Source organism: Tursiops truncatus, chromosome 11 (genome assembly GCF_011762595.2).
Source record: "Tursiops truncatus isolate mTurTru1 chromosome 11, mTurTru1.mat.Y, whole genome shotgun sequence".
Classification (NCBI taxonomy): Eukaryota; Metazoa; Chordata; class Mammalia; order Artiodactyla; family Delphinidae; genus Tursiops; species Tursiops truncatus.
Window position 1 is genome coordinate 63,449,751 of NC_047044.1, and position 19,806 is coordinate 63,469,556.

Here is a 19,806-nt window from a genome sequence, read left to right on the forward strand (position 1 = left end):
CAAAAATAAATAAATAAATGTATATATAAAAAAAGTTTAAAAAAAAATGAAGATGAGAGCTAAGGTCCAAAGCAAGGGCTGTTCACTCATTTTCTGCTCCTTCCTGACTTTGCCCAAGGAGTCCCAGTCTCCAGTGTGCCCATTATGCGGCCCAGTCCTTAAATAACAGACATGGCTCTGAGGCTTGCGATTCTCACCTCTGTCCCCACTGTCTCACCCCCATTTCCTAGCTCCCGCCTCCGCCGCCCGCAGTTTCCAGCCCCCACATCGGCCTCCGCCAGCTCTTCCACTCAGACGCCCGCTGCCTCTGCTGCAGCAGCTGCCATGGTGATGGATCTCGCGAGAACTGCCGCTCGCCGCCGCGCAGTTCTCGCGCGATCGGGGAGGGGGGAAGTATCCTGGTCTGGGGGTGAGGGTGCGCCGTACAGCTCCTGTAGCCTTCGCGGTTTCCGGTGCTAGGTGGAGGGAAGGAAGGAGGGAGCTGGGAGCGGGGCCAGGGGAGCAGCCGCGCTGAAATCGGCGGAGGGAGCCGGAGAGAGTGGAGCGAGAGCCGAGCGGAACCTGCGGGGGCGGAGGCGGCGGCCGCAGCGGCGGAGCTGGGAGCAGGAACAGGTGAGGGGCTGGGGAGGAGGGAAGGCGGGTCCCGGTAGAGGAGAGACTCGGGGTGGGAGCTGAGAAGGTAGACCCCCATCCCCACCCCCGCTTGCTCGCTCGCCCGCCCGGCACTGCTTGGCATGGGCCGGTGTGGTCCTTCCCACCAGAGAGCTTGGAGAGGGGGCGCCGGGCCAGCCACACGCCTGCCCCCGCATTTGAAGGACACGGAGCTGGGGTGGGGGTGGAGGGCGCACATGAATTTGTCCTCCGCCTCGCACAAGGGGGCGACCTGGGCTGCAGTTAGGTTCCCCTCGCCTGCAGGAGGTGGGCTTTTGAAGGGTTGGGGTTGAGGGGGAGGAAAGCAGTCTAAGGTGAGGTGACGCGGGGGCGGTGATGGCTGTTTTGTATCTTTTTCCTATTAAAGGGCTAGGGAATGTCGCTTTTTCCTACCCCTTCTCCCTCTCCACCCTAGTAATAGACCAGAGAGAAGCCTTGCTATGGTGACATCCCCTCCCCGCATCGTGGCGCAGGGGTGTTTAGGGGGTTTAGGGATTAACCGGGAACACAGGCTAGTGGGGCACTCCAGGGGCACTATTTGGTGGAGGCTGAGCTTTCGGGTCTTGGGGACCGCAAGTCGGGAAGAGGGCAGCAGGTGGGGAGCAAGAGGAGAGGAGGCAGGAGGAGGGGGAGGGGGATCTGATCTTGCTTGGAGAAGAGAGGTGGTGCCTTCCTCCCCCAGGCGAAGCGGGGGCGGTCTCACAGGAGGAGGGAGCATCTTGTCACTGGCTCAGAGTTTCTGTCTTCCAATCCGCTTTCTTTCTTTAGGAAGTACCAGGATTCCCGGAACAGAAAATGGAGCCATTGCTTATACCAATGTCTGCGGGAAGGGGGCGGGGGTGTGTGGAATTCCCTGTTGAAAACGGGCCACTTGATTAGCAAAGTGGTAGCTCCTCTTTTGGGGGAGTTGCCTTCTTTCTGGGTTGTATTACTGCTGGTCTCTCTCTGGCCAGGCCAGGAGGAGTGTGGTATGTGGTCAGGAGTGAGAAGAAATAGTGAGGTCATCGGGTGAGGGAGAAATGTAACTTAAAACCTGTCTCTGCCGCGGTTGGATTGGGTCACCCCTGGTCTATGGCATGAAAGTTTTATTTGGTAGGAGATCTGCTGCAAGGAGTCTGATTGCTTGGGTCAGTGCAACAGGGCAGAATCTAGTCTCTGCATACTTCCTTCCGTGTCCCTAATCAGGTGTTGACAGTCTTTGCTGCCATTTTGTCTTGAGCTTGTTGTTGGGGGGTCTCCACTTGCTATGACTGGAATGGGTCAGTGAATTGGTCATTGTACCTTAGACCCGAGTTTGAATAACACGTCTAGAAAAGCTCATTCTAAGAAAGAAGCTGACTCACCTTTTCACAGAATGGATCATTGACCGTGGAATTCAGCTGGGAAGGGTCCTCCTGTATCCCATATACACATGCCTCCTGCCTCCCAGCATAGTTATTACCTTGCGTAGTCAAAATTTTTATGTGTATGTCTTGCTTTTCCAAAGAAAAGAAGCTTTTTGAGTTCAGGAATTGGATCCCATCTTGTATCTCCCACACTATCTGGGCACACAGTAGGCACTCATGATGAATACAGGATGTGAATGAACAGAACTCAGGTTTTCTGACCACAGTTTAAGGAAAGAGGAGGAGAGGGCTTGGCTGTCAAGGAGAGTGCCTGAAGATAGCTGAGTGAGAGTGTAAAGGTCCTTAGCCTTTGTAATTAAGAAGTCTTGGTCTCTCCACCTTCCTAAGAGGCAAAAAACAATCATGGATAATGAAAATAAGACCCCAAAAGAAAAATATTAGAACACAGAGTCATTATTTATCAGAAATCCCAGATCTCCTGCTTCCCCATTGTGGGCAAAGGGGTCTCTCCATTAGACCTAAGTCCTTCAGAGTGTTGTCTGCAGATTGGGATCCTGGTAATTACGGAGAAGGGAGCCAGTGTATGTATGTGGTGCCTGGCATAGAATTGGTGCCCGTGAATGGTAGCTGCTATTATTAAACTGAATGCAAGTGTAAAGGAGAGCAGACAGCAGGCTAAAAGAGTGGAAGTGAAGTCTTAAGTGCACAAAGGGTCATAAAGTGTGTTTACCTCTGCTAGTCTCTTCCACTGGAGTCATAATAGAGAAAATGGACTCAGAGGACAGTGGGTGGGATTTGTTGGTCAGAAGGAGGAAGTTCTTTAAAACCAGGTTTGTTAAAGTTGAATCAATAACTGAGGGAAATTGTGGAATCTGCTTACAGATGGAATCTGCTTTCTGTGGAATACCTTTAGAAGTGGATGTCAAGAGGCTTGAGACTCAAAACATGTCACTGTATTTGGCTCTCCTCACCATTTTTTTTTTTAAATTGAGGTATGGTTGATTTACAGTATTGTTTTAGTTTCAGGTGTACGCATAGTTCCCTTTACCTTTTTTTTTTTTTTTTTTTTTTTTTGTGGTACGCGGGCCTCTCACTGTTATGGCCTCTCCCATGGCGGAGAACAGGCTCCAGATGCTCAGGCTCAGTGGCCATGGCTCACGGGCCCAGCCGCTCCGCGGCATGCGGGATCTTCCCGGACCGGGGCACGAACCCGTGTCCCCTGCATCGGCAGCCGGACTCTCAACCACTGCACCACCAGGGAAGCCCCCCTTCACCATTTTTGTTGCAGGTGAATTTGGAGGCAAAATGGTATGGTAATTAAGAGTGTGGACCTTGGAATCAGACAAAATTGAATTCAAATCCTGCCTCTGCTAATTACTAGTTGTGTGATTTTGGTGAAATTATTTGTCCTCTTTTAGCTTCATTTTCCTCATCTGTAAAGAGTATGATAATGATAATACCTATGCATACTGTTGGCATGAGAATTAAATGAGATAATACATGTAAAGCACTTAGTATTAAACAAAGTACACATAGTAAGCCTCAAGTAAATGTTAGCTGCTATTAATAATCACCATCATCATAGAAATAATAACATGAGCACTCAGGGCTGCCTTAAAGAGGAGGTTTACAAAAGAACAACTTGCCGCCTGAAGCGCCTGTGTAGAGGGATGATTGTTACCATGACTTCTTGTGCTGGTCGTAGGCTTACGAGCAATGAAATCTTTTTTTCAGCATCAGCCTCACAGAGGCAGCTCCTGTTGCCTGAGTGGGAGGTGAAGCTGGAGCAAGGCAGGGGCCCTGAACTATCAACTTGGATGTAGGGTGAGGATATGGGGGCTCAAAAATAGTGTTCAGTGTGACTCTGAGGTAATGGTTGACTCTTCCATAAAAGAGCACCCTGATTGTCCTAGGTTGGGCATTTAGTTTCCTGGCTCCCATCATTTTAGATTTCAGATAGTATTTTAGCATCCTCCATTTCCTGGGCCACTCTTTTCACTTAGTCATATCTCCTTTAAATGTCTGCCTTTGTTTCAGAATGTACTGTATTAGGATCCAGAGTTGCGATATCTGTAATTCTGTGTACTGTACCTTTTCCAAAATCTATTGCAAATATAGGTAGAATGCGAATAAAGCTTTTTGATAATGAAAGGACATGGGGAGCCTTTGGAGAAAGTTCTACAAATGTTTGAAGGCTTTGTATTGTAGTCTAGGAAAGAACTGACTGAGGTAGGGAGTCTATGAAGGTGTTAGAGATTTGTCATGGACTTCTGCAAAGGATCTGCTGCACCATATGGACCAGAAGGGAAATGGCTCAAGATTTCAGGGATCCACCATTAGCACCATATTCCTGAAGAAAGGTGAAATGCCTGGGTGTAGCAGATCTTAGTTCCCTGACAACCAGGGATTGAACCCAGGCCCTCGGCAGTGAAAGCGCAGAGTCCAAACCACTGGACCTCCAGGGAATTCCCGTAACCTGTCCTTTATGAGCTTAAACACAAGAGTGTCAAGCATAAATGTTTAAATTTCAACATGATTTAGGATGCAGAATAACATTTGCTCTCTATTGGAGTGGTTTTGTCCCCTGTCCTCCACTTTTTTTTAAAAAAGCAATTGAACTTTACCTTATATAAAATCTTATTTGAAGTCTGATACGTAAAATGCATAACAGTGCTGCTGCTGTGGTAGTGGTGGAGAGTGGCGAACATAATTAGAGCCTCTCATATAGTTCTCCCTTTTCCCCAGGCAGGCTCTGAATCCCATCCCGGGAACCCTAGGGCTCTGAGAACGTGGAAGCCACTTCTCCAGTTTGTCAGATACAGGAAAAGGATTGGAGATCACCTAAAGAGTACTGTCTTCCTCAACCTCGCAGACGTTTGGCATCATCAGTAGAACCGTGTTCAGCAACAAGCATATCAGTCACTAGCTACAGATCAGTCATGGAGCTGGGTGCTGGGAACATGAGTAAGGCATGGTCCCTGCTGGCAAGGGACTGAGAGTCTAGTGAAATACTTCCCAAACTTTTTCCCACCATGGCATACAGAGAAAATGGTAATAGTGAAATAGGCATTGCTGCTTGCAACCTGAGATGACTGGCCCATGGGCTCTAGCCACCCTAAGCCCTGCCTAGCTGTCCAGTATTGACAGGACCAGTATCTCCAGCTGACCTGTATTGCATTAAAGGCACATTATTTGGGAAGTTCCAGCTCTGGGAAGCAAAACCCACAAAGGTGAATAAGAGTAGAAGTGTGTTTGAGGTGCTAGGGGATCACAGATGGCTCTTACCGCTCAAGGCAGGTGATTCCCTGTCTTCTGTATCCTTAGGCTGCTCTATGATGGGTGGCTTTGTCCAAATCATTGCCTCCTGTTTTCATCTGTGCACTGGCAATTCCATCTTTTTTTAAAAAATGTTTTAATTTAATTTAATTTATTTTTTTATACAGCAGGTTCTTATTAGTCATCCATTTTATACCCATCAGTGTATACATGTCAATCCCAATCTCCCAATTCATCACACCACCACCACCCCTGCCCCCGCTGCCGCTTTCCCCCCTTGGTGTCCATACATTTGTTCTCTACATCTGTGTCTCAGTTTCTGCCCTGCACACCGATTCATCTGTACCATTTTTCTAGGTTCCACATATATGCGTTAATATACGATATTTGTTTTTCTCTTTCTGACTTACTTCACTCTGTATGACAGTCTCTAGATCCATCCACGTCTCAACAAATGACCCAATTTCAGTCCTTTTTATGGCTGAGTAATATTCCATTGTATATATGTACCACATCTTCTTTATCCATTCGTCTGTCGATGGGCATCTGGGTTGCTTCCATGACCTGGCTATTGTAAATAGTGCTGCAGTGAACATTGGGGTGCATGTGTCTTTTTGAATTACGGTTTTCTCTGGGTATATGCCCAGTAGTGGGATTGCTGGGTCGTATGGTAATTCCAGTTTTAGTTTTTTAAGGAACCTCCATACTGTTCTCCATAGTGGCTGTATCAATGTACATTCCCACCAACAGTGCAAGAGGGTTCCTTTTTCTCCACACCCTCTCCAGCATTTGTTGTTTGTAGATTTTCTGATGATGCCCATTCTAACTGGTGTGAGGTGATACCTCATTGTAGTTTTGATTTGCATTTGTCTAATAATTAGTGATGTTGAGCAGCGTTTCACGTGCTTCTTGGCCATCTGTATGTCTTCTTTGGAGAAATGTCTATTTAGGTCTTCTGCCCATTTTTGGATTGGGTTATTTGTTGTTTTAATATTGAGCTGCATGAGCTGTTTATATATTTGGGAGATTAATCCTTTGTCCGTTGATTCATTTGCAAATATTTTCTCCCATTCTGAGGGTTGTGTTTTCATCTTGTTTATGGTTTCCTTTGCTGTGCAGAAGCTTTGAAGTTTCATTAGGTCCCACTTGTTTATTTTTGTTTTTATTTCCATTACTCTAGGAGGTGGATCAAAAAAGATCTTGCTGTGGTTTATGTCAAAGAATGTTCTTCCTATGTTTTTCTCTAAGAGTTTTATAGTGTCTGGTCTTACATTTAGGTCTCTAATCCGTTTTGAGTTTATTTTTGTGTATGGTGTTAGGGAGTGTTCTAATTTCATTCTTTTACATGTAGCTGTCCAGTTTTCCCAGCACCACTTATTGAAGAGACTGTGTTTTCTCCATCGTATATCCTTGCCTCCTTTGTCATAGATTAGCTGACCATAGGTGCGTGGGTTTATCTCTGGGCTTTCTATCTTGTTCTATTGATCTATATTTCTGTTTTTGTGCCAGTACCATATTGTCTTGATTACTGTAGCTTTGTAGCATAGTCTGAAGTCAGGGAGTCTGATTCCTCCAGCTCCGTTTTTTTCCCTCAAGACTGCTTTGGCTATTCGGGGTCTTTTGTGTCTCCATACACATTTTAAGATTGGCAGTTCCATCTTGACCTGCATAGTGGGACCAGATTGGGGCAAAGATTTACTAGGGCTTTAGGCTGATTACTCATGGAATTTAAGTGATTTTATAATTAGGAAAGTACAGTGTTCTGGATATCCAAGGCTATCAATGTGGGCATTGGAGCAGCCATCAAATATCAGGAGATGGTGCAGTTGTAAACTGGTCAGGTTCTAAGAATAGGGCAAGCTGAAAGCTTTGGTGAGAGGGTAGTGCCACAGAATGTTCCAAGGAAACAAATGAGTCTAGTTTTTATCCGGCCACTGTTTTATCTAGCGAAGTCATGTATTCTGAAACAGACTTAATGCTCTGCTCTGACTCATTTGCTGAGGGTTGTCCGTAGGAAAAGCCATACCCTTTCTCGGTGTTTGGGTCTTTATCAGGGCAATTTAGAATCCTTCTTCACTTGGTGTTGTGGCCTCCTTCAGGTCATCCTGTACTGGAGTCTTCCTCTCAGACTAGAAGGGAAACTGGCGTAGGATTCTGGCTTGAGCCTAAATGCTGCTAGTTGAGTTAAATGGAGGCTAATTTTAGTTAGATATGTTCTAATTTATAACAAGGTCATCACTGATTGCCTAGGAGTTAAGTTCAGTAGGTATTTTTCAGGCCTTATCTTAATTTGACCTTTCTACAGCCTTTGACCCTCCTTTTTTTTTAAATGTTCTTTCCTCATTGGTGTCTCTGATGTCTCACTCTCTCGATTTCCTTTCTACCCTTTTGGTTGCTTCCTACTCTCTTTCCTGGCCTTCTTTTTTGCCCACTGCTTTAAATGTTGATGTGCCCTAGGTTTCTGACTTTGGCCTTTTCTCCTGTCTCACTGTACACACTCTTCCTAGAGATATCAATTAAGATGTATCAGTTGCAAAAGATAGAAAACACACCTGTGGCTCAAACAATCAAAGGATTTATTAAACATGTAGCAACAAGTCTAGGTGACATAAGCCAGACACAAAAGGACAAATATTGTTTGATTCCACATTTATGAGATAGCTAGAATAGTCAAATTCAGAAACAGAAAGTAGAGTGGTTGTTTCCAGGGGCTGGAGAGGGGGGTTATTGTCTCATAGGTACAGAGTTTCAGTTTGGGAAGATGAAAAAGTTCTGGAGATGCATGGTGGTGATGGTTGTGCAATAGTGTGAGTGTACTTAATGCCACTGAACTGTACACTTAAAAATGGTTAAAATGGTTAAAATGGTAAATTTTATGTTATGTATATTCTACCACACACAGAAGTAGTCCAGGGGTAGAACACTTATTTTTTTTTTAACCTTTTATTTTATATCGGAGTATAGCCGATTAACAATGTTAATCGTTGCAGGTTAATCGTTAATTTCAGTGTTAATCCTTGCTGTGTTTCAGGTGCACAGCAAAGTGACTCAGCCATGCATATACATGTATCCATTCTCCAAACTCCCCTCCCTTCCAGGCTGCCACATAACTTTTTATTTATTTTTTTAATCCAGCAACTTGACAGTGTTATTAAGGACCCAAGTTTTCTCAGTTTTTCTGCTCTGATATCCTAGTGTTCTTATGTCTGTCCCTTCATGTACCCAAGATACTCCAGCATCTCACCCTTCTACATTAACATCCAAAGGCTGGACGAGAGAGCATTGACATATGTTCTTTTTTAAGATTGAGGAAAACTTTCCCAGATACTCCCAGCAGACTTTCCTTACATCTTTATTGCCCTAGGTAGTGCCTAAACATTCGTGACTCGGTCATTGGCAAGAGAAATGGAATGCCCACATCCCTTCAGCTGATCAGTTTTCATACCCTAGGGCTGGCGAGGGGTAGTTCATACCCACTCCCTGCCAACATCTGAACAAAGTAGGGGTTCTGTTAGAAGAAAGAAGGGGAAGGTGGCTGTTGGTAGGCAGCCCGTAACTGCTGCCATACTGGATCATCTTGGTTCCTCTTGGGGCTTCAGTTACTATCTATGCAGATGATTCCATATACCCAGACCAGACTTTTCTCCTGAACTTCATACCTTAGCACCTCAAAATTCGCGTTAATCTAAAAACAAACATCTTCGCTCTCAGATCTGTTCCTCTTATGTTTTCTGCCTAAAGAATTGCCACTGAATCACACAGGCCAGAAACCTGGGAATCATCTTTGACTCTTCTCTTCCTTCCTACATTTAATTAGTCATTAAATCCTGTGGATTTTACTATTTTGTTGTTTCAAATCTGTTCTGTCCTCTCTATTGCCACCTCTGTTTCAGAACTTTTCTTATCTGTATTACTGTACCTCCCAAGTGGTCTCTATGCTTCCAGTCTTTCCCCCTTTTAACTTATTCCCTAAACTGCTGTCAGAATGGTCTTTTATTTATTTATTTATGGCTGAGTTGGGTCTTAGTAGCTGCGTGCGGGCTTTCTCTAGTTGCGGCGAGCTGGGGCTACTCTTCGTTGCAGTGTGCCGGCTTCTCATTACAGTGGCTTCTCTTGTTGCGGAGCACGGGCTCTAGCCGTGCGGGCTTCAGTAATTTTGGCTCGCGGGCTCAGTAGTTGTGGCTCGCAGGCTCTATAACTCAGGCTCAGTAGTTGTGGCGCACGGGCTTAGTTGCTCCGTGGCATGTGGGATCTTCCCGGACCAGGGCTCGTGTCCCCTGCATTGGCAGGCAGATTCTTAACCACTGCGCCACCAGGGAAGCCCCAGAATGATCTTTATTTATTTTTTATTTTAAAATTTTGGCTGCGTTGGGTCTTCGTTGCTGTGCGCAGGCTTTCTCTGGTTGTGGCGAGTGGGGGCTACTCTTCATTGTGGTGCGTGGGCTTCTCGTTGCAGTGGCTTCTCTTGTTGCGGAGCACGGGCTCTAGGTGTGCGGGCTTCAGTAGTTGTGGCTCGCGGGCTCTAGAGCGCAGGCTCAGTAGTCATGGCGCACGGGCTTAGTTGCTCCGCGGCATGTGGGATATTCCCAGGCCAGGGCTTGAACCCGTGCCCGCCGCATTGGCAGGCGGATTCTTAACCACTGCGCCACCAGGGAAGCCCAGGATGGTCTCTAAAGCACGTATCTGATCATGTTACCCAGTATGACCTTTAAGGCCCTTCATGATTTAGCTCCTGCTTCTCTCTCCAGCCTCATCCTTCCTTTTACTCGCCATGCTGCATCCACATAAATGACCTCCCAGTCGCACCTGTATTTGGCTAATAAATGCCCTCTCTAACTCAGGTCTTTGTGCCTGTGCACACTCTGTTCCCTCTCCCACCTTCCCTATTCCTTAGTGTCTGATTATTTCCTATTCTTCCTTTAAGAGTCAGCTCAGGTGTGACCTGAGAATCATGTCTGGGAATCGTCCTTTATCCTCCAGTCTTGAGTAACTGCTCCAGCTTTCTGTCCCCGTAAAACTATGTGCTTATCCCACTCTTATCTTCCCACAGTAATCCTCTGTTTCCTAGTCTTTCTCTCCCATTGACTGAGTTTCATGAAGGCAGAAACTGTCTTCCTCTGTATCCCTGGTTCATTATACTCAATAAATGTTTAATGAATGGATGGAAGCTGGCATCAGAAGCTGTTTCTTGGCTTTGGGAAATCTTTGAGCCTAATAGAATTCATTGAGATACTAATCTGGGAGTTCTTGTGTGCTGATTACAGTGCTCTTGAGGCAAAAATTTGGAAAGTTTACAGAGGTCACAGGCCAGCTGCACTAAGGAAACTAAATACAGGCAGACCCTGCTTTGGTTTTCTTAAATTTTTTTGGTCTGCTCCATTGGCTGTGCTAAAAATAGCATCTAATAGAGATTCTATTCGTGATTATCTCAATTTGAAGGTTGTTTGGGAATAAAGCTGCACCTGCAGTTTAGTGCACCCTGCCTGGGCAGCACAGGATTTGGGAAGCTCTGGTCGTCCTTTCCCTGGGCCCATGCAGCCTGAAGAGGAGGTGCTGGATCAGGAGTCCCCTCGGGGTGTCTCAGGACACATTCCTGCATCAGGAGTGGGCAGTGTGTGTGGCAGACTGAGCTGTGACTCTCAGAATCCCCTGGAGGGTGGAGCAGGCATGCCTCAAGTCCAGATAACTGAACAGTGACAGCAATGGCCTGCCTGCCCCTCCTGGAGGGTGGGAGAGAGGGATTGGGGGCAGTAAGTGATTGTCGGTGAGGACATCCTCAGGTGAGGCTTAAATCAGCCAGTGTGCTTGGTTGAACTCCTGCAGTGTCGCGCACAGGGAGGAGATAACAAAGTTTGTAACTGTAGAATAGAATGTTGAGACATACTCTTTGTTCATAGAGATATTACTATATTCCATTTTTCATCTCGAGCCACTCACCTTTAGTTTTAACTGCTTCCTGTTTCTGCCAGCCCATAGAACCCTGGTATTTTGCCCTCTTGACACAGGAGTGCCATCTGTGGCAAAAGAGAATGACTATAGGCAGTACAGTACATAGGGATACAATCCAGGTTTTGTTTGTTTGCCATCTGCTTCCCAGAGCTTTCTCTAGGAATGCATTATGGTGAAAGTGAGAATTGGCTAGATAGCCATAGATTTGTATTCATGGCACAAAGCTGAAAGTGGCCGCCATCCTGATGGTAGGGGCAGTATGCTATCTGGAAACAGGCACAGGGGAAGCCAAGACAAGAAAGCCAGCACCCCCTTTGGAATGTTCATCTGAGTCAAGCTCCTGATTATATTAAAGAAGAGTTGTAATGTCCATTAATTGCAAGGCTTTGGGCTGTCATGGGGGACACATGGTAACTACTTGAATATTTTGTTAGTTATCTATCAGCCCCACTGAGTATTAAATGACAAGAGAAAATTTTACCAATTTTAGTCTTCTGATCCTTTCATGGCTTTCCCAAACCAGTCTTGCGGTCAGTATATGTGGAAAATGGCCAAGAATTGACAGGAAAGCTAAGCAACCATCTGTGCATTACCCGGAGATAACCGCTGGGACAGAAGAAATGATAGAAGGACCTCCTCAGATGAGGCTAAAATTAGCCAGTGTGCTTGACTGAACTCCTACGGGGGGCTTGGCACTGGGAGCAAGGAAAGATCCCAAATAAACAAAAGGCATAGTCCTTGCCCGTGGTGAGTACACAGTTAACTTGGGGAGACGGTAAACATACAGACTTATAAAAGAAGAAAAAACTCCATAACGTAGTGCCACTTGAGTGGTTCAGATAATTCAGGGTGCTTTATGTAGCATGCCAGAAAATAGAAATAAGTGTAACACTGGGATCAGATTTTGAACCAAGACTTTAGCATGAGAGCTTCGCAAAGGAGCAAACCAAAGGACAGTGTATGCATGTTCTGCGGCAAGGGATATCTTTCAGCCACTGCTCGACTCACAGTTGGTAATCATTCAGCCAGCAACAGTTCCAGTCATGAAGGAAAGCAAGGTAAATGTATGGTATAAATTCAGTTCAGAATCTGGGCCAAAGCCTGTTACTTAAGCTTTAAAGCAGAGTATCATCTGGAGCTGAAGGAAATGACACCTGAACTGGAGACAAGATAAAAACTAGGAAGACTTGGGGAAGGTCTAAATTTCTGGAAGTGATGGCAGCAGAACCAGAAGTCTGTCTACCACAGATTACCAAGGTTGGCGGGATCTGATCTTATTAGCTGGGCAGGTGTCCCCTCCTGCCTCAGGAATCCTCGGGAATCTGTCTGCCTGGGTGGTTGAGGCAGGATGAGCAGGGAGGATGGCTAGTGGGCGACTTGACTGAAGTTGGGGCCAAAGTTGAGCCAGGCCCTCCCCCCGGATGTGAGCGCTCTGGGTCAGGGGCAGGGCTCATCTGCAGAACCTACCCGGAGCACCACGCCTGGCTCATTAGTGGATGTCTGGGGAGGTCTTTGAAGATGAAACACTCCATAAGCACTCATTGTTTCTGTTTTTTGGACAAACTAGTACTTTGGTCTCCAGGAGCTGTTGATCTGGCTCCTTTGTACTGGTCTGGAATTCGCTGCAAACTGAGGAGAGTAGGAAACAAACAAAAAAACCTGAAATCGTTTTTGAAAAAACAACTAAACTCCCACCAAACCCCGCCATGCTTTAGCTTGTAAATAGGGTTCCTCCCCATCCACCTTTCACATTCTTGGGTTTGGGTGCACTCTGTCTTAACCTGTTCTTTCGCCTACTGGGTTTGGGGTGTGCGTGTGTTTATCTCTGGTTCCTAGACTCTGTAGAGAATGCCAGCTGCTGGCATATGGCGATTGCCGAATAAGCTGCCCGCTGATGCATGTCTCCCGCGGGCCCAGAGAACTGGCTGGCACGGGTGACTCTGAACCCCCGTTTCATTGTTGTTTCAAAGATTCATTTCTGTGGCTGTCCTGAGCCATAGAGAAGGGAGGGAAGAAGAGAGGGAATGAATGACTCTGATTCTGTCTGTCGGGGGCGGTGGATGGGGTGGGCAGAGAGGCATTTTGTATTTTTGTAGTGTTCCAACTGCTCCCTTCATCTTTCCCGATTATGTAGCAGGCAGAAATGTCTAACCTGAGTGAACTGCTAGTCAGGTCAGTAGAGACCTGGGAGTTAGTTCAGTTATTCAGCTACTGTGTGCCAGGTACTAGTCAAGGTAGGGAACACAGCAGGGAACAAAATAGATAAGGAGCTGACATTACAGTAGGAGGAGAAAAACAGTACAGCAGGAAACAAATACGTAACGTGTCAGATGGTGATAAATGCTATGAAGAAAAATAAAGTGGGATAAATGGTGTAGAGTGGTGTGTGTGTGTTATAGGTGGTTACGGAAGGCCTCTTTGATAAAGTGACGGTCGAACAGATGCCCGAAGGATGTGAGGGAGTGCTCCCTGAAGGTTGTCTGGGAGAGGAGCGTTCCAGGCAGAGTGAACAGCAAGGACAGAAGCTTTGAGGCAGGAAGGTATTGGGGAACTGAAGTGGAGTATACACAGGGGAGAGTAGGAGATCTGATGAGAGAAACGGGAATGCAGATTGTGCCGGACTTTATAGGCCGTGGTATGGCTTTGGGTTTTACTGAAAAGGAGCTATGAAGCCCAGAGAGGGTTTTGAATAGAGGATCAACATGACCTGGTTTTGGCTTTAAAATCAGTCTGGCTGCTCTGTGGAGAATAGACCGAAGGGGCTTAGAGCAGAGGCAGAGGATGAGCTGACTGCCTCATTGCAGGTGGCCATGTGGAGCAGCTGTCCTGGGACGGGCCACGGCAAGCCTAGGACCTATGTGGCTGAGGAATGAGGGGCAGCCTCTCGCTACCCCATCTCCCAGCTCTCAGTGCACTGTTGTATGAACAGGGCATGATGTTAGCAGCTGGCATTTCACAGAGCGGAAAAGATCAGCCTCTCTTAGGAGTGCTGCTTTCTTATTTCTTCCTCATTAATTTTGGTGTGTAGAAGGAAGGTGTAGAGATATAGGAAGGGAAGAAGCAGAGTGTCTTGATTAGAGCTGAGAGCATAAACCTTGGGAACCTGGCAAGCCTGAACCTCGTTAGGAGTCACAAAGAGCCACTCCTCATTCCACTCCCTCCTCTCCCACCCTTTCCAGAAGTCTCAGGGTAAGGTTGGGGGAGGCAGAGGCATTAATGGTCTCCCAATGCCTTGGGGCATAGAGTAGAATTTCAGGACTGAAGGGACTTTAGAAATCATCTAGTTCAACCCCCTCCATTTACAGGTGCAGATAAGGACAGGTGAAATAACTCATCCAAAGTCACATGGGTAGATTACTGGCAGAAACAGGGGTCCTGGATGTTCACTGCTTTATCTCTGCTCCCAAAGGCTCAGGATGTGTCTGAGTGGGCCTTGATCTTCTTAGTACCCTCAGGCTCTCAGTTTGTCATGAAAGAACTCCAGCCATGACTTTAGCCGGTGCCATTAATGTGAAATCCTGACAAGCAGATGGTGGTAATAAGTTTGCATTTCTTTGCCTAGGATCAAGTCCTCCATACCAGGGACCAAGCCAAAACAAGGCTGCCGCTGCCCTCACTGCGCCCCGCTGTCCTCAGAAAGCGGCTGCTGTGATCATGGGTAATATCTTTGGAAACCTTCTCAAGAGCCTGATTGGGAAGAAGGAGATGCGCATCCTGATGGTGGGCCTGGATGCCGCAGGAAAGACCACCATCCTGTACAAGCTAAAACTGGGCGAGATCGTCACCACCATTCCCACCATTGGTAAGGGCACAGCTTGGATGTAGGCTTTCATGCCAGCCGCTGAGCCAGACAGGGGCCCCATTCCTAGATCCCCCATCTGGCCACCAGGCAAGTCCTTGCAGTTTGTGGGGTTCAGGGAAGAATGGTTATTTAGCTTACTAGCAGGTGCTGGGGCTGCTGTTTGCCTGTCTACCCTCACCCTCTCTAATGCGGGAACTTCAGCCTGGCACCTGACAGTGGCCCTCAGGCACTGAGCTGGTTTGTTCTCTGTTGTTTGAAAAGCAGGTGAAGGGCTTTGATGTTCCTGCCAGAGGCCTGGAATTGCTTCAGTTTAGATCCTTGGTGGCCCTGATCCCGGCTAAGTCCTGTCTGCAGGAGAGAGAACATGTGCCTTGTAAAGGCGGCTCCAGATCAGCAGCAGCAGCTGGTTCTGTATTTGGGGCTCCAGGACTATAGCTCACTTCTTGTTCTTCACTCTGCCTCACAGGCCTTACTTCTTAGCTGAGGCAGACTCTCGTGGCCAAGGTACAGGAGTGGGGCTGAGTCATTTCTTTTGCAGGAGGGAGAGTCAAAAACAGAGAATGAACGGGGAAGGTTGTCTCACCGAGGTGACTGTGAACTTCCTGACTGGCCCTCTTCGTCCTCTTCCACTTCTCGTAGGCTTTCTTTTTGGCCTTTCCACGACTAAGTCAAGGAACACCAGGTCTGAGGAAGCCCTAGCTTTCTTTCCCTTGCTAGGACATGGCCACGGCTGGGGGAAACAAACAGCCCACTGGGGCATCGTTTGCAGGCCTGGTGTTCCAGGCCAAGTGACCATTGTCTGTTTTTGCCAAAGGGTTCAACGTGGAGACAGTGGAGTACAAGAACATCAGCTTCACAGTCTGGGATGTGGGTGGCCAGGACAAGATTCGGCCTCTCTGGAGACACTACTTCCAGAACACCCAAGGTAGGGCATGTGAATTGCCCATGGACTGGCACGGGTTGGTTGGGTGTGAGCAGAGAGTATGGCTATTGTTCTTGGTTATCGGTAACCAACTTTTGCCCTGCTGCGGTTCCTAGGGGTGAGAGACAAGGAGAAAAGGGAGCAGATATTTGGAGGGTATAAGGAGGGTGTTATCTTTTGGTGGTGGGGGAGGGGAGTTGATCTGTCGTCTCTGTGCAGCCCATGTTCTGCCTCCCTAGGGTTGATATTTGTGGTCGACAGCAATGATCGGGAGCGAGTAAATGAGGCCCGGGAGGAGCTGATGAGGATGCTGGCAGAGGATGAGCTCCGGGATGCTGTGCTCCTTGTCTTTGCAAACAAGCAGGTGTGACATCTCCCTACCCCTGGGTTTGAGAGAGGGCAGCCTGGCCGTGGAAATCATGGGGTCTTGGGGCCCACTGTGTGGGAAGCCCCATGACTATGCTCTCAATTTTGAAAGTGTGGGAAATATGATTAGTTGGCTTCTTTATGCTCTTCTTCTTGTCCCCACCCCATCCCATCCCAGGTTTAATTAGCAACATTTCTGTCCAGAGGGACTGGTGTGGTAGATCCTTCACCTCCTGTCCCTCTTTTTTCTTACCTATTGTCTACTTTGGTGGAACTGCCCTCACTCTTATGGTCAGACAGACCTGATTGTACGTCCAGTCTGAATCACATCTCCACTTCCCTGCCAACCCATATTTGGTTTCCACCTCCTCAGTGGAATGATCTTTAGTGCCTTGGATCCGGAGTTCTAGGATGATTAAATCCAAAGTAGTTCTTTAGGATCTTGCTCTGGGTTCCTACACTGAAGGAGGAGGAGAGGGTGCTAGTCTACAAGTCTGTGGTAGATGGTCGCTCTAGAAGCCTTCGAAAGATCCTGAAGCTCCTTTTCGTGTGTCTCCCTTGTGCTCCAGGATTTGCCTAATGCTATGAACGCTGCTGAGATCACAGACAAGTTGGGCCTGCATTCCCTGCGTCACCGCAACTGGTACATTCAGGCCACCTGTGCCACCAGCGGGGACGGGCTGTACGAAGGCCTGGACTGGCTGGCCAATCAGCTCAAAAACAAGAAGTGAGAGCCAGACACCAGCCCTGTCCGACCGCCCCACCCGCCCCTGCTGTCTCCCTGCCCCAGCCCTGCCCTTCCTTCCTGTTGCCAGTGTGGCCAGGGCCCTGGGTATCATGTCCGTATGCCCAACAGGAGTCCTGCCTCCCCTTCCCTCCCCTCCCCCCTCCATGACCAGTCCCCAGTTGCTGTCGTAATGATGAATCATTCCAATTTACCGGATTTAAAACAAAAACAAGGTTGTTATGGTTTCATGGGGTGCCCCCCTCCCCAAGCTCTGGGGTTGGGAGGTGGGATGGGGTTTTCTCTCCAGCTGGTTTCGTTTGGCTCCGGTTGGTGTGCTCTTGGCATCTGAGTCCCTCCTCTCTCCCCATAGGCCCCTCTCCTGCTCCCCGTCTTCCTTTCCTTTGCCGCTCTCCCCCTGTTCTACATGGAAACTGCACGGGCCTCTCTGTGTGCGTGCATGTGTGCGCGTGTATATACCTGTATAGAGAGATATATAATGGGGGCCAAGGAGCGGGTGGAGGGTGGAGTGCAGCTCAGGGCTTGGAGCCAGGACATTGCCCACTCTCGCCTATCATCTTCCCCTCCCGTGTTGTTGAGATAAAGGGAAGGAGGGGGAGGGAAGGCTGCCCCAGTCCTGCACTGGTTCCTCTCCTCTGCAGGTAGGTGTTTTCCTGGATGATAGGACAGATGATGGACTTTCTGCCACCATCTTCCTTTATCCCTCTCCACCCCGCTTAGGGCAGGGGGGTGGCATTTATCTCTAGATGACGGTTCCCAAGGAGATGCCATTCTGCCCTGCCTTTTAGTGGGAAGGAGAGAGGAACCCACTCACTCTTACCAGCTCAGAGTGTTCAGCTGATCCTCCCCCTCATCCTTAAATCTGTTCCTCAGGAGCTTTAGGTGGGAGGTGGGGATAGGTAGCAAGACCATGGGGTGTATTTGGGACCCAGGGCACTGGGGAGAGGGGCTCAGGTTTTCCATCTTCATCCTCTTTTGTTATTAGGAGAGGGTGATACACAGATCAGTCCTATTCCTGCCTTCCTATCCCCCCATCTTCTGATCTTGGGGCTGGGTGGTTCATCTGTCCTTTGTCAGAAGCTTCCTCACCCTGGTAGTTGTGCTGGTCTGACCAGAGCTGGCTGGCTGGTTTAATGAGGAGCGGGGAGTGGAGGTGACATAGCAGACCTCAGTATCAATCCCCCTGTTCTCCAGTTCTCTCTAGTCCAGGATGTGCTGAAGGGTGAAAACTTTGTTTCCAGACCCTCAGACCATCCTGCTGTCCTCCCTCTCCATCCCAACAGCTTTTTCCTGCCCTCTTCACCCACCTCCCATAAATGGGTCTGGGCGTTGGAATGGAGGGAATAGGACTCTGAAGTGGTTGTTGGTGCTGGTGGGATGCGGCGGTCTTCAGAGTCCTCCCTTCATCATTATGTAGTTGTTCAGAAGCTGCTGCTACTATGTCTCTGTCTACAGGAGGCGCTTGTCCCTGAGATCCTGGCCTGGGTCCTGACTTCTGAGGTTTCTGTGAAGCCGTGGCTTTTCTGTGGGCTCCTGTGTGTGCTGGCTGCGCCCTGAGCTCCAAGACAGCCGCCCGTAACCTTTCTGCTAACGTCAGGGCCCAGGGCCTCCACAGCGTGGCTGGGGGACCCCTTCCCAGAAGGGCTGTCCCAAGCCCCACCCCATGGGACTAGGCTTCCTGTCACCTTTGTCTACAGCAGGAGGATCAATACCCCCCACCCCACCCCAGACTGAACTGTGAAAGAGAGGTTCCAGGGGTGTCTCCCTCAGTGCCAGCTCCTTAGTGATGTGTTACTTACCCGAGGTGCAGCGGGTGTATGCAGGTCTCTTGCTCTCTAGGCCTTGTATGTGTGTATGCGTGTGTGTGTGTGTGTGTGTGTGTGTTTGGTGGGGGGAGGGGGGTGCTGGAGCTTCTGTCTCATTTTAACATGCGCTCATTCCCCTGACCCCACAGATGCTTCCCTCCACACTTTTTCTTTGCCTCTGTCTCTATTTTGTCCGATTTTTTTTGCTCCTGCCCCTGTTGCCTCTCCCTCCCTGAACCCTTTCCTTTGCCTTCTCAACTTAGTCACTGCTGTTGCCTATTTGTCTCCCCTTTCCTTGGTTCTTTCCTACTTAGGATTCTTCACTCTGTACCTTTGTGGTTGGTGAGGACTTTGCCTCTTCTCCTTCCTCACGCCCTCTCTGACCCTGCCTAGGTAGATGCCAGTCCTAAATGGGTTCTTCTCATTTTAGACCCGCCTCCACCTTGGTTTGGGGGGCTTCAGGGACTAGTGGGGCTGAGGGTGTTAGGAAGCAGCCTTAGAGGTTATGTAAGTGCTGCTTGGGGATCTGTCCAGCAGGGGGCAGTAAGTGATCTTGGTAGTATCCCAGGCTGCTAGGCTGGCCCTTTCTACATTCCCATTCACCTAAAAGCTCTTTTGGGATTGGGTGTTTCATTCCATTTCTGCCCACTCCCTCCCCCACTCTCCTCCGGTAGGTTTAATTTTTTGCTTTCCTTTGTTCCAGCCTTTCTTCTCCCTGGGGATTTCCCCTAAATTTCCCCCCTAAAAGTTTGTGGTGTTACAGTGGTAACTGCAGTTCTGAACTGGTTTTTCTCTTCTTTTTTCCTCCTCTGGAATGTAGACTGTATATGTTTAATAACTCACCTTCTCTCTCCTTGCTCAAAATGTGGGATACGCGATGACTGTGACCCTGGTTGGAAATTAAACTTGTTTTATGCAGCTCTGGAGCAGACCTTCATCCTTGA

The 19,806-nt window shown here is 48.1% G+C and overlaps 1 protein-coding gene across 1 annotated transcript; it reads left to right on the forward strand.

The window, feature by feature from the left end:
* The first annotated feature begins 413 nt into the window (after positions 1-413).
* On the forward strand, positions 414-19,780 carry ARF3 (ARF GTPase 3). The gene is made up of 5 exons (XM_033866826.2): positions 414-612; positions 14,785-15,024; positions 15,839-15,949; positions 16,186-16,310; positions 16,882-19,780. The coding sequence occupies exons 2-5, from the start codon at positions 14,877-14,879 to the stop codon at positions 17,041-17,043; spliced, it is 546 nt and encodes a 181-aa protein (XP_033722717.1). The 5' UTR covers positions 414-612; positions 14,785-14,876; the 3' UTR covers positions 17,044-19,780.
* The last annotated feature ends 26 nt before the right edge of the window (positions 19,781-19,806 follow it).

Bases quoted from the DNA above. Each gene is read 5' to 3' on its own strand.
- ARF3 (XM_033866826.2), top strand. From the start codon at position 14,877: ATGGGTAATATCTTTGGAAACCTTCTCAAGAGCCTGATTGGGAAGAAG. The intron at 15,950-16,185 runs GTAGGGCATGTG...CTGCCTCCCTAG, and splicing joins CTACTTCCAGAACACCCAAG to GGTTGATATTTGTGGTCGAC. The intron at 16,311-16,881 runs GTGTGACATCTC...CTTGTGCTCCAG, and splicing joins TTGTCTTTGCAAACAAGCAG to GATTTGCCTAATGCTATGAA.